Here is a 14510-nt window from a genome sequence, read left to right on the forward strand (position 1 = left end):
GTGGTGTTATTGTTGTCACTGGCAGCCAACTCAGGGAGCTGAGAAAGGCCAAACAACGGTTTTGAAAAGGTTTCTGAAAGTGCTTCTTGAAAACGTCAGCCCAGGCCCTTATCTGCCTTATACCACCAAACAACACTGGCACTTGTCAGTGCTTCATTCTTCACCCTAACATGCAACACAACCTGCCATTGGTACCTTTCATTTCTGTCTTATTTTGTTTTCCTTCCCTCTTTCTTGCTCTTTCATCTTGCTCATGTTCTCCAGACTACCCCCCACACACACACACACCCACCTCCCCTCCCTTGGGTATTTAGACCCTTTTTTGGCGTCACCCATTCTCTTCTATTTTACCCTCTATTCTATTGTCTTGGACCGTTATTTCTGTTTTTCTGTTCTTTATTTATCGCCTTTATTTCCTTTTTTGTTTCTCCCATCTCTCTTTTCTGGCCTCAGTTTTATTACCTTAATGTTTGCCATGTATCATACTTTACTTTTTTTTTCTTAGCACTTGTGTCCTGGTATCATGCACAAAACAGGCAAAACTACTGATATTAAAAAATAGAATAGAATAGAATAGAATAACCCTGTGTTGTCATTGTACACGTACAACAAAATTGTGGAATTATGTATACATCAGAAATAGATACAGCTTTGTTTGTTTGTCCCTGAAGTGCAACCTGAAACTACTTCTCATCAAGTCTGCCAAGATTTGGGAACTGACAGTCCTTACACAGCTTGTTCCTGACAGATGGGTGGCATTTTGAAGTGGGGAAGCCATAGGATCCCTTAGTCAACTCTACTAATCATCAATAAAACATATTTTGGTGCGGGGAAAAAGAGTGAGAGTTCAGTAACCGTTAGACGTGTATTGTGTGCGTGGCTAAAATGAAAACAGGCTAATCTAACAGTTTATTTCAGTCCTAATTGTAACCAGAGTGAAATTAAGATGTCCACAGTCAGTGTCTTTCGCACATATTCTAACTTATGCTGGGGTTTAAAAGATTGACTTTAGTAATCAGACCATGTTTGTTTTCCTTTCTGTAAATATCCACCACCTTTAATGGAATACAAAAGAGAAAAATAAAGAGATCACAGGTTTTGACCTGCAGTGGTCAATGTGAGCAGTTTAGTTTTTAATATAAAATCTTAAGGAGTTTAGAAAAAAACAGCTAGATATCAATCTTCACGGCGCTGATCAGGCATGTGCCTGAGATTGCATTAAACCACATTCAGTGTATATACTTGAACTGAAATTTTTATTCAAATAAATAAAAATCAAATCATATGACAAAAAAAATGCATGGATGTGGATGGATGTCACTGACTATTTATCTTAGATTCAATCTTCCAGTTACACCTGGATGGGATCTCCAGCTTCCACGGCCAGCATGGTGCCACTGTGAGTGCGCTGAACAGCAGGTGAGTGCTCAGTGGAGGGTTCTGTCATTTCAGCTGCTTTTCAACAGACTTTCAACAGTTTCTGAGTATGACATTACTGAGCATATTCAATTTTTAGAATAACAAGACAATTTTAATAATTTCTCTGTCTGTCCTAATGACATGTGATGTGGTATGATGTAACCCTAAGCCTGTATGACACCGTCGTCAAGTCTGCATATGTGAAAGACTTTCAGCTCGTTTTGGAAAAACAAGTAAAAAAGTAATATGAAAATCAGAGGTTATCTGCTGCTTGGATAGTATACATTGGACACATGTTCCTAAATTTTATTTATAACAAAAGCCTATTAAAAGTTTCACTTGTTTATCAGTTTTACTTAATGCCTTTTAGTTTATAAGCATTTGCTGCAGAGATAAGTTTGAGGGTCAGAGAAGCCTAATTGTGACAAGAATGTGCTCTTTTTGCAGTCTCACAAATACATCTTTTATATATGTTTTCTGTGCTTGCTATAGTGGAATATCATTTTGCACTAAACATCACTCATTGCTCCCTTTCACTCTCTACTTATCACCTTGTTCTGCATCTCTCCACGGTCTCTGTACCACTCTCTTAATCTTTTCTCATTGCACCAACGCCCTTCTTCCTCGACATCATAACCTTTTTTTCCACCCATCTCCCTGTCTCCCACATCTATGTCTGTCCCTTTCTAACTTTGCTCTTTGGATGCTTTACTTACATGATGAATTATCACTTGTCACTTTCCCGTCTCATTTCCATTTCATTCCCTTCTGTGTCTCCCACGTTCTTCTACAATCATTCCTTAATCTCACTCTCTTTTCTCACCTTATACCCTTTTTCCTCTGTCCTAGACTCAACAGAAAATTGATTGCTTGTTCTAATACCCACATAAATCTACCAACCACAGGTTGTGGCCACACAACTCGTTTTGTAGGATGTCATACTGTCTGGATTATATTTGTGGCAACATTTTTCTACTGTAAGAAGTGACTCATTTCAGTGAGACAGCGGAGGTGGGGTTTACATCCTGAGCCCTATGTGTGACTAATGACCTATTTAGTTCGAAGGACTCGCTCTTGCTGTCTTTTATTGTGTCTTCCTTGTACCTTTCTGGGGTGTTTTATGTCTCATTTCTCTTTTTATTGCTACACAGTCTCTTTTTGTGGCGTCTTCGATCGTTTCCATTTCTGCACTTGCCTTTTTCTCACCGTCTCCATTTTTTGCTGCACGTTTTCTCATCTTTCCTCTTCGCTCCTTCTCTGTTTCACTTACTGCCAGCTTCTTTCTCCATTTCCATCTTTTCTGCTATCTCACCAAATTCGTCTTTTCCCGACTCATCTCTGCCTCTGTTGCTTCACTCCCATTTCTCCTTCTCTCTTCTTCTCCTCATCTCTCGCTCTCTCATGCTTTTCTCTCCCTGCTGGAGGTATAAATAGGACTCCTAATAAAGTGCTAATTAATCTCCGGTGACAAAATCAAAGAAAGCACATCTGCATTGCTGAGAGGCGCAACGGAGGGAGAGAGGGGGAAAGGAAAGGGGATAGACAGGAAGGAGGGGCGAGGCAGGAGAAAGGAGAGAAAACATGCTAATGAGAAATTAGATGTGGAAAGAATTAGAATACAAGGTGAGAGATCGAGAAACAGATTTAGGCTTTCAAGGTTTGGAACATCTTTTGGGAAGTTATAATTTAATCATGTAAATATAATATACAGCCTTGAGAATTTGAACTTCTGTATTCTTTGAAAAAGGAAAAGCCAGCATCTGTGTTTCTATGTGTTTCTCAAATCAGGTTGGTATACTCAACTTTATCCATAATCATATTTGTTGACTGTTTAAGTGGTAATCAAACTAAATCCCAAACTTTACCCTAAATTTTTTTTGACTGCGGTAAGTCTACATGGTAAATATCAACACGTAGGAGTCAGCAGGATGAAATATATAGAAGCATAACTGCTGACAAAATAAATGATGATAGCATTAGCAGTCAGAGACAGAATGAGGTAATATGTTAGAGCACAGGGGTGCAATTATTTTAAAAGAGATGCAAATGGTGAGAAGATACTTCCCAGACCAGTCACTGAACAATATGATGGAAGTGACAGAGAACATTCAGAGCCGTCACAAGGATTTTTAAAAGGATGCAAAACGTGCAGCATAATTTGGAGACACATGACTCATCTATCAACTTTCATCAACTTTCATTTAGATTCAGCAAGCTAGCAACTCCGTACGGTCATCAATCAGACAATTCTTGTAACTGTAATTAAAGTTCACATCCTAACTATGTCTAATTATCATATTTCTATTGTCATTTCATTGCCTTAATGCATTCTTGGACTTGGCACAACATATTGTATTACTCATATTATATCAGAGCAATGAAAAAATGTTTATCACTGAGGGATGAAAAACTTCATATCATATACACCTCATGTACAAACATAAAACCCTTCAATGACTTTAACTTTAAAAAATACATCATTGCAGCTATTATATATATATATATATATATATATATATATATATATATATATATATATATATATATATATATATAGTGGGGCAAAAAAGTATTTAGTCAGCCACCGATTGTGCAAGTTCCCCCACTTAAAATGATGACAGAGGTCAGTAATTTGCACCAGAGGTACACTTCAACTGTGAGAGACAGAATGTGAAAAAAAATCCATGAATTCACATGGTAGGATTTGTAAAGAATTTATTCGTAAATTAGGGTGGAAAATAAGTATTTGGTCACCTCAAACAAGGAAAATCTCTGGCTCTCACAGACCTGTAACGTCTTCTGTAAGAAGCTTTTCTGTCCCCCACTCGTTACCTGTATGAATGGCACCTGTTTGAACTCATCATCTGTATAAAAGACACCTGTCCACAGCCTCAAACAGTCAGACTCCAAACTCCGCCATGGCCAAGACCAAAGAGCTTTCGAAGGACACCAGGAAAAGTATTGTAGACCTGCACCAGACTGGGAAGAGTGAATCTACAATAGGCAAGCAGCTTGGTGTGAAAAAATCAACTGTGGGAGCAATCATCAGAAAATGGAAGACATACAAGACCACTGATAATCTCCCTCGATCTGGGGCTCCACGCAAGATCTCATCCCGTGGGGTCAAAATGATCATGAGAACGGTGAGCAAAGATCCCAGAACCACACGGGGGGACCTGGTGAATGACCTGCAGAGAGCTGGGACCAAAGTAACAAAGGTCACCATCAGTAACACACTACAACAGCAGGGAATCAAATCCCGCAGTGCCAGACGTGTTCCGCTGCTGAAGCCAGTGCATGTCCAGGCCCGTCTGAAGTTTGCCAGAGAGCACATGGATGATACAGCAGAGGATTGGGAGAATGTCATGTGGTCAGATGAAACCAAAGTAGAACTTTTTGGTATAAACTCAACTCGTCGTGTTTGGAGGAAGAAGAATACTGAGTTGCATCCCAAGAACACCATACCTACTGTGAAGCATGGGGGTGGAAACATCATGCTATGGGGCTGTTTTTCTGCCAAGGGGACAGGACGACTGATCCGTGTTAAGGACAGAATGAATGGGGCCATGTATCGTGAGATTTTGAGCCAAAACCTCCTTCCATCAGTGAGAACTTTGAAGATGAAACGAGGCTGGGTCTTCCAACATGACAATGATCCAAAACACACCGCCCGGGCAACAAAGGAGTGGCTCCGTAAGAAGCATTTGAAAGTCCTGGAGTGGCCTAGCCAGTCTCCAGACCTCAACCCCATAGAAAATCTGTGGCGGGAGTTGAAAGTCCGTGTTGCTCGGCGACAGCCCCAAAACATCACTGCTCTCGAGAAGATCTGCATGGAGGAATGGGCCAAAATACCAGCTACTGTGTGTGCAAACCTGGTAAAGACCTATAGTAAACGTTTGACCTCTGTTATTGCCAACAAAGGTTATGTTACAAAGTATTGAGTTGTATTTTTGTTATTGACCAAATACTTATTTTCCACCCTGATTTACAAATAAATTCTTTACAAATCCTACCATGTGGATTCATGGATTTTTTTTCCACATTCTGTCTCTCACAGTTGAAGTGTACCTCTGGTGCAAATTACTGACCTCTGTCATCATTTTAGGTGGGGGAACTTGCACAATCGGTGGCTGACTAAATACTTTTTTGCCCCACTGTATAATGTCATTGTCATGTGTATTGATATATTAAAGGAAAAAAAAGTGTCAGCCACCACAAACCACCAGGACATGTTCAACAGTGTTCTTGAAAGGATTTGGTCATTTGGTCTATTTCAAGCTTGAAATAGATTAAAAATCTCCAAAACCTGATCGTTTGAGTTGAGATCAGGTGACGCTAAATCATCCTGGAAGAGGCTACTCCTCTCAGTATATCTCAATATATTTCACTATATGATGAAGTTTAACTTTGTATTATCTGTAGTTACCTTTCTTTTTATTGAAACAGACTGTCACAGCAAAATGACATTAAAATAATAAAAACAGTTTTTTCCTGTGAAAAAACAAATAAAACCAATAAAACCTTTAACTAAAACAGTTCACATGACCCAATTTTACATGACCGGGCTTTTGCACAGGCCTGATAAATGTGGAGGCTTAAGTCAGGCTGGGCAAATATAAGAAAAAGACTATATAAAACCTCATTTAAATTTCCAGATCATAAATCAAAAAGGTTGAAACAGATGATCCACTGTGATGACACTAAAGGGACAAAAAGGCAAAAACAAGAAATGGCCTAATATACTCATTTTATTTCTGTTCTTTCTACATATTATAAAAAAAAAGTATAATTCCTGTAATTGTTTTGACTAAGGATATAAAAAATGATTATTCTTTATTTGCAAAACAGACTACTTGAGAATAGTAGAGAATTATTGGAGAATATGGCACTTTTATAGATTCAAAAAATGAAGTGGACATATTCTTGAACATTTTTTCTTTCATTATTTAAAAATTTAAGAGTTCTTTAAACACTGTTTCCCATTTCTCTCATATATAAAGAGCAGAAGGTCTTTATAAGTGTGATATATTTCCCTTTGGAACTTGCAGATATACTGTTCAAACTTGGAGAAATGTCAGGCACGCTAGAAGTTCCCAGCCAACAGGCAACTTATCAGCAAAATAACCATGAGCTATCTGAAGAAATGATAATCAATTTTCAAAGCTACAGTTGTCCTTAGTTAGTTAGTCCCCGAAGATCATTGTGTAATGGATGTGATGTGACTTCACAGGCAAATCTGAAGGTACCGATATCTTTGATATCTTTTTTATTCTGTCTATTTGGTCTCTTATCTTATTGGACGATGTTGTGTATATACGTTATGTTCACATATGTGTGCTTGTGTGTGAATGTGTACAGTTTTGTATATGTATGTGCCAACATATTTGCATGTACATTATATGCTATATACTCTTAAATGTCTTACAATTCTTTTTTTAAATGTTTTCTTTCTATTTTAATTCTTTTATTATATTATCCCTCTGTTCAGCACTTTGGCCGACACTTGATGTCTTTTAAATGTGCTATATAAATAAAGATGACTTGACTTGACTACTGGAATTACAAGTCAGCAGTGAGACATTCTGGAGGAAAGAAGAAAAGAAATAACAGACAACCTGTAGCCCCTGCAGCACTACAACGCTGAGCTACATTGTGGACAAACACCAGATTTTGCATCAACAACTAGAGGGTCTTGGTTTTTTGAGAGTGAACAAAGGAACAGTTTTAACTTGGAGCAATATAGAAAGTGCAAGAGAAATAGGTTCCTTGTTTTGGCAGAGATACATCTTGCTAACCCACAACAACACAGAGAAGACGATGATCTGATTTTTTTTTTAATCCTGCCAGACAGGACAGCTCTGAATGCTCTGTTGTGCCAAACACATCTATAATAATAATAATAATCTGATTTTAATTCAGATCTCTGAGCTACAAACAGGGAAAAAAAATATAAACATTAATGGTTTTATGTGTTTAAACTGTTGTATTATACTTATTGATGTTTTATTTAAGAACATATGTAAGTTAAAGTGTCCTGTAAAAAGCAGATGCTTGAGTCCTTAGAGCATATGTTACAAAGCACACTTTTTCAACAAGATTTTTTTAATGTTTTCTTTTATGGTTCTATTAAAAAAATAAGTAAATAAATAAAAACAAACAAACAAACAAACAAACAAACAAATTATAGCCAATTAGGAACAAAAACATGCAGTGGTACTTTGCTCATATTCTTGCTGTACTATTGTGAAAAAAAGAATATTATGTCAGTTTTTAAACAATGAAAAAGCCTTTGGCAGTGCTTGTAATGAAACACTGTTTCATTAGAATGTAGCTGAATCAAATCTTTAATGGGGGAGACTCTAAAACAGGAGGAGTTGTTTACCAACTAATGAGGCAAGTGAACAATTAAAATTTTATGATACCCTATGTATAAATACTGATTATTGGCCCATTATGTTACTCTAGAAATTCCAGTTAAAGTAACATCCAATTTAAACTTTCAGCAGTGTTCCAGTTTAAATCTTGCATGGGGCACAATATCTTATGTAAGGTTTAGCAGACAGAATTTAATTTTACATGCCTGCCTAGCTTTGAACAATGGCATGCGTCACTGATCTTTATTACAGATTTTTTCCGAACTGTTGGAGAGCATCTATCTAATTTAGTCATAGTGTATCTAACTTCAAAATATTAATATATGTAATCCTAATCTGTTAAATCTGGAGTATTTCATTTACTGTACTCTTTAAACTGTATATATTGTGAGTGTGGAAGGCAGTTTAGACTGAGGAAACCGCTGCAGTAAAATATCAGATTTGTTTGCTACAAGTGTCACAGGCTAAACTCTGTTTTAGTTTAGATCGAAAAATAGGGAATATGATGATTTATATTTAAAACTTCGGTGCAGTAAAGCAACTTCGTCTTTCACTTCCGCTGGGTATTCAGATTGTTATTATTGTCATAATAACCCCAGGGTGAGGTGCAGTGCGCCCTGTCAGACCAATAGGCGGCGTTTTGTCCCCATTTGCTTCCCTTTCCACTGCGTCTTCAGACTTCACTTCAAAGCATTAGATTTCCAAATTCATAAATAAATCAGCAGTAGAGGGAGAAAAAAGAAGGGAAAAAAACTGCATATCCCTCTCCTACCAACACAGACAGAAACGACTGGAGGAGCGTCGCATGCAGACGACTGAACCAACGATAGAAATCCCTGAAAGACGTAATAATATTGCTGCATCGGTGCAAAAACTGAAAAAAGCAGCAGGAGAAAACATCCCAGGAGGCCACTTTAAAACGAACTTTCAGTGCCACGCTGCACGAGGTGACAAATTAAGATCAAAGAAATATTATCCAAGCTTCAAACCCATCAAGTTAAAGTGCCTTGAAACTCAACACTGACTTACAGAATCTTAGAAATACTGCATTACATCGATGAGAGCAAAATAAAAAAAGAAAAAAAGGCTATAATAAGTATATTATCATATAATCATATCTCAAAACTGATGACTATAGCTATCATAAAGCTCCATCTGTTAGCGAGAAGTGACACGATGAATAAATAACTAACTTTAAATTAATTTTGTTTATATTTTTCTATGATCGATACAAATACAAAAAATACACAGTGAACCATTTACTATCACGAAGATCGAGATACCAAACTGTAAATTTATCGGCATGCTCAACAATTAAAGTCGGGTGACTTATTTGCTCATGTTTGTGGGAGGTGGAGGGTTGTTTTTAGATATGATGTCTAACCAGTAACCCACAAGGCTAAAAGATCGCTCTCTCGGATTTAAAAATATTAATAATGACTGAATTCTATATGTTTCCTGTCTACGATAGCCGATAAAGGAACCACTAACGCCCATATAAAGTGAGAAATATGTGCCCAGTAGGGGAATATTGTGCTACTTGCATCAAGCAGCCTACAAGTCAGAGCAATCAAAATGTGATCGATGGCAACGGACTTGCGACGACAAAGTAGCCCCGGGCGGTCTGGGTTCTTCAAGTTTGCAGAATGCGCAGAAGAGTGAACAAAAAGTCAAGCAATGAAGATTAATGAAATAAATACACATTTCATTTTTTTTACCTTTTTGCAGCAGCCTTCTCTTCAATATAGCCTGAAGAAAAAGCATTTTTCCCCACACCGGTTCCAGACTGGATGGGTAATTCTCTCCTCATGGAAGAGCAGAGGAGGAAGAGGAAGAGGGAGGCAGAACTTCAGTCTGCATGCACTCCCTCCTGCTCGCTCTCTTTTTCTTATCCTCCCCCTCTATCTCAAAGGGACCCCCCTCCCTGTTGACACCAGCTGAACTGTAGGCAGTGCGCGTGTTTTTAAATACTCCGCAGAAGAGAGGGGGGAAATTAAGAAGCCCTATCAATAATCGACTTTAATCAGGAGTGTTCTCACTCTGGTGCTTCTACCCTGGTTCTGTTCTGATAGAGCTCATCCGTGTTTTCCCATGTTCTCCTCCTCGTTTTCTTTATGCACTAATTTAATTACAGCATTCTCTCTATCTTCTTCTCTCCCTCTTTCAGTTTCTTTCCTGATTATGCAAAAAAATCGTAGCTCAAAGCCTTCGGGACTTTTGATGTCCTAGTTTTTTTTTTCTTCTTCTTCTTCTTCTTCTTCTTATTTTTTCCACCCAAAGTGTGTGTCTAGTGGACTTGCATGTATAGCGAGTTTCTCTCTCTCTCTCTCTCTGTGTGTGTGTGTGTGTGTGTGTGTGTGTGTGTGTGTGTGTGTGTGTGTGTGCGCAAGAGAGAGGTGCCATGAAATGTGCGGCCAAAAGATGAAAGCTTCTGCCACTGGAACCCACCACATCATGACTTATTTCTCGGCTCCCCTGTCGTCGGTGATCACAAGTTGGCCAGTGTCGCCTGAAGTGAAATGAAACCGAGGAACACTCTGTCCCTCCATACACAAATCTGCCCTATGTGTCCTTCTATATCATCCTGTTCAGCTTTTCACTTAGAGCAGAACAACATCCTGCGTGGAAACAGTACAGCAGGACCGCAGACAAGTTTTGTGTACACTTGCTGTCAAAATCACACCTGAAAGTGCAAATTTGAGTATTGTGAACAGGTTGTTTAGATGGGGATGAATATATTTTCGAAATCGAGTTACAAATCTGAATTGGAACAATATTCAGTGAATGAAAAAATAAATGCTTGATTGTAAATTTGTAGCTTCATTGTGAAGATATTTTATCCACCTTTATATCCCGTGTATAGAAGCTGCAACACCTCTTTTACATAATCTTGAGGGTGTAACAGGTTTAGAGACCTGCAGACATTTGAATACTTCGTCACTATCCTGAATGTGAGAATCAGCAATTTATCTTACCCTCTGTGTCCATATGTTTTAAAACATATAGTGTATTGTCCCAAATACTTATATTTCACACAGCAGTGGAGTTTTCAAGATAACTTGCAATAAGGAGATTACGGTTTGGGTGGTATTCATCTAATGTGCACTGTATCCCCTTATGTATAAACAGAAAAAATAGCATACATGTATATTTTATGGTTTTAGACTCACACCTGCAGAGCAAACAACAGAACCTGCAACAACTCGCACAGCTGCGTTCAATCTCTGAGCCAGTCTTTCTGTGAGGCACAAGTTGATCTAGCTTTGACACACAAAGTGACAGTTAAGACTAGGGGTGTCAAATTATCGCGTTAATTGCGATTAATTAATTACAATGCTATTTAGCGCGTTATGTTTTTTAATCTCGTTAATCTAATTTTTAATCTCTTGACGTCATTGATTTTGTATGAGAGTTGCTATGTTATAAAATCCGTTTTTATGTGCTGGGCTCCTTGTGCTTGACTTGTTGGGGGTGGAGTCACGTCGTGAGGTCAAGGTGAGAAGTGGTGATTATCTTACAGTGTGGATATGGAGGCGCATCTGAGAGTTGTTGGCCCAATGAACGGGAAATTTGTATTTCATAAACGCCCCGACGGCACCATTGACAAAGGTAAAGTGGTCTGCCTAGAGTGTAAGAAGGAGTTTGCTTACCACCGAAGCAGCTCAAGTTTGGCCTATCACCTCAACGCAAAGCACCCAGCCGCGAGTGCAGCAACAGCTAGCAGTGAAGACGTTAGCAATATAGCAAGCCAGAGCAAAGCTTTTCGCCAAACAAAACTAGAGAATACCCCTCGTATGAGCAAGTCTGCGACCGACAGGCTGACTAATGTTATTGCCAAGTGGATAGCGATGAACTGTAGGCCGATAAATATAGTAGAGGACGAAGGATTGACAGAGGTGTTGCAAATTGCGTCCAATGACCCGTCATACAAGCCGCCGTGCAGGACTACAGTAACGACCAAAATCAGCAAAATGTACGACGGCGAAAAGAAAAACAAACTTGAGATTTTGGCGGAGGATTCTCCCAACTGTGTTGCTATAACCGGAGATCACTGGACCTCAGCTGGCAACCACAGCTATTTTGGGGTGACTGGACACTTTATTGATAGTGAGTGGAACCTCAACTCATTTGCACTGACCGTCATGAGAACAGAAACCAGGCACTTTGCTGATAAATGCGCCGAACAGTTCCTCAAGGTAGCAAATGACTGGGGTATTGAAAACAAGATATCCACCATTGGCACAGACAGCGCAGCAAACATGCTGGCTGCTATGAGAGCACTTCCATATGAGCACATCGCCTGCAATGCTCACATTCTCCAGAGGACCATCACGGTATGTCTCGATAGCAGTGGTTTTGTCGGTGTACTGGCAAAGTGCCGCAAGATTGTTGGTCATTTTAAACAAAGCCCTGCGAGTACCACAGAACTTAACCAACAACAAGTAGCACTCGGAAAGAAGAGCGATCAACTTATACAGGATGTACCCACCAGGTGGAACTCGACTCTCGCAATGGTCTCACGCCTCCTATGTAACCGAGAGGCTGTCCAGGCTACGTTGGACCAACAGAACCACAGGTTGGTCTTGCCAACCGAAGCTGAGTGGGCGAAACTGCAGAGGCTGGAGCTCCTGCTTGAACCATGCAAGTAAGTTCAAATAAACACCTTCCCATTTTAATTATATAAACTACTGTTACATGTGTAAAATCAAAATTAATGAACATAACAAGGAACTTTTAAGGACAATTAAATTGGAAATCAGTTACACTTTGATTTAAATGAATCCAGCTAGGTTTATTTAGCAAACCTCTCCACCTCTGCAGGTATGTGACAGAGCTGCTGGGTGGTGAGGCCTACGTCTCTTGCTCTGTAGTGCTGCCTGCTTTTCGCCATCTGTACCGTGTCATGGACATTACTGATGATGATCCTGCCTACGTGGTGAAGTTCAAGAATGCCTTCCAGAAGGATCTGGCAGCACGACGAGCTAATGGCAACGAGATATGGTTCGAGGTGGCCACAGCATTGGATCCACGGTTTAAGGATTTGAAATGTCTTCCAAGAGAAAAGAGGGAACAGGTAGGACAATAAGGTTAAGCTGGACTAATGAGTCCAATTCATTATCAAATCAAACTTTTATTTATTATATGGAACACAAAGTTCTTTACAAAATAAAAAAAAAAGCACTTAGTTTTAATCACAATCATTCATTCATTCATTCAGGTGTGGACCATTCTGGAGAATATGCTCCAGGCAGCAGAGCCCAGAAGAGCAGATAGTCTCCAGCCCTCCACAGAGGATGATGGACCAGCTCAGAAGAAGAGGAGGAGCGAACTCCTTCTGGGGTCTGACTCTGACTCAGAAGATGGAATTGAGTCTGGAGAGCTGCAGCGCTACAGAGCAGAACCCAGCATCAGTATTGATGACTGTCCCCTGCAGTGGTGGTATGCTCACTCAGGAGTCTATGAAAAGCTGTCAGTCCTAGCACAAAAGTACCTGGCCTCCCCAGCTACCTCTGTACCCTGTGAGAGACTCTTTAGCCTTGCAGGCCACATAGTGCAAAAGAAAAGGGCAGCCTTGCTTCCAGAAAATGTTACCAGGCTGGTGTGTCTTAGCGACTGGCTGAGGAAGAAGAAATGAGACACATGTGGTCAGCATAGCTGCTGTGTCATTTGTAGCCTACTAGAATAGATTGCTTGATGTTCAGCACTTTTTTTTGTGATGGAAGAATACTTTGATGTGCTAACTTGCAGCACTGCAATGTCAGTTTTATTTTTCATTATCTGAAGCAGAGGAATTTCAGTGCTGTATTGCTCAGAAAAGAGCAACTCTGATGTGCTAACTTGCAGCACTTAATTTATTAGATTTTATTTGTATTTATTTTTCCACTTATTTTACAAAAGAATACAACAGTATGTAAATGGTTGCATCTGTTTAACGTTTGTTAAACAATAAATGACTTTATAAAGTCACTTTCTTTGTTATATCAGTCTTTTGGTCTGCCACAATAAGTTGAGGGCTTTCCTCAGCTATTTTTAGGTGAGATTAAAAAAGAGATTAATTAGATCAATTAATTAAAAATCATAATTAATTAATCTCTATTTTTTTTTTTTTATCTCTTGACAGCACTAGTTAAGACATGGGCTGACAAACAGTTTGTGCATCTAGTTTACACCAATCTGCTGTTTCTGTGAGCAAACCACAGAGAAGTGTATTAATATGCGAAATGAGACACTGTGCCACCAAAAAATGTTAGCAGCTTGGAAAAGTCTGGGATTTGAGAACAAAGAAACAAAGTCAGCTGAATAGATTAGACATACGCTTAAAACTTGGTACTGTTTGTCTACAGTCAGAATGTGACATCAGCTGTTTTTTCACTTTGGTGTCACAAAGGGCTGAAACCTTTATATTCTAAGACATACTGTACATTTAGCAGAATGCAATAAGACAATAAGTCCTCACACACACTAGACCTACTGTGTCTCTTTTTAAATTTTTTTACTCAAGACTTAAAAAGTCTTGAGTCCACAAGTGCTTACAGCGGTGAACCTGGACAATCAGTAAGTACTGTATAGCTCTGTTGTAATTTCTGTGTACAATTCTGTCATTGAGCTCACAATAACGCACATTTATTAAATGCAGTTAAGCAGAACTCTAGAAAAAAAGAAAATCCTCCAAGCAGGTAAATAACAAAAATCTACTGTTCCACCACAATGCTGCCA

At 39.0% G+C, this 14510-nt stretch overlaps 2 protein-coding genes across 5 annotated transcripts in view; one reads left to right on the forward strand and one right to left on the reverse strand.

The window, feature by feature from the left end:
* The window catches only part of grip2b (glutamate receptor interacting protein 2b), a 289022-nt gene that overhangs the window by 87748 nt on the left and 186764 nt on the right, over positions 1-14510 (reverse strand). The window contains exon 1 of one of the 4 annotated variants that reach the window (XM_023155007.2): positions 9512-9647. The exons of the other annotated variants lie outside the window; for them this stretch is intronic. Within the exon in view, the coding sequence (XP_023010775.1) occupies positions 9512-9557 (46 nt within the window). The 5' untranslated portion in view covers positions 9558-9647. Of the gene's footprint in view, positions 1-9511; positions 9648-14510 lie in introns of those variants that run through there. 4 annotated transcript variants of the gene reach the window in all.
* On the forward strand, positions 11321-13706 carry LOC112434839 (E3 SUMO-protein ligase ZBED1-like). Its single transcript, XM_024802562.2, has 3 exons — positions 11321-12438; positions 12615-12867; positions 13012-13706. The coding sequence occupies exons 1-3, from the start codon at positions 11321-11323 to the stop codon at positions 13426-13428; spliced, it is 1788 nt and encodes a 595-aa protein (XP_024658330.2). The 3' UTR covers positions 13429-13706.

The sequence above is a fragment of the Maylandia zebra genome, linkage group LG5 (assembly GCF_041146795.1).
Source record: "Maylandia zebra isolate NMK-2024a linkage group LG5, Mzebra_GT3a, whole genome shotgun sequence".
Lineage (NCBI taxonomy): Eukaryota > Metazoa > Chordata > Actinopteri > Cichliformes > Cichlidae > Maylandia > Maylandia zebra.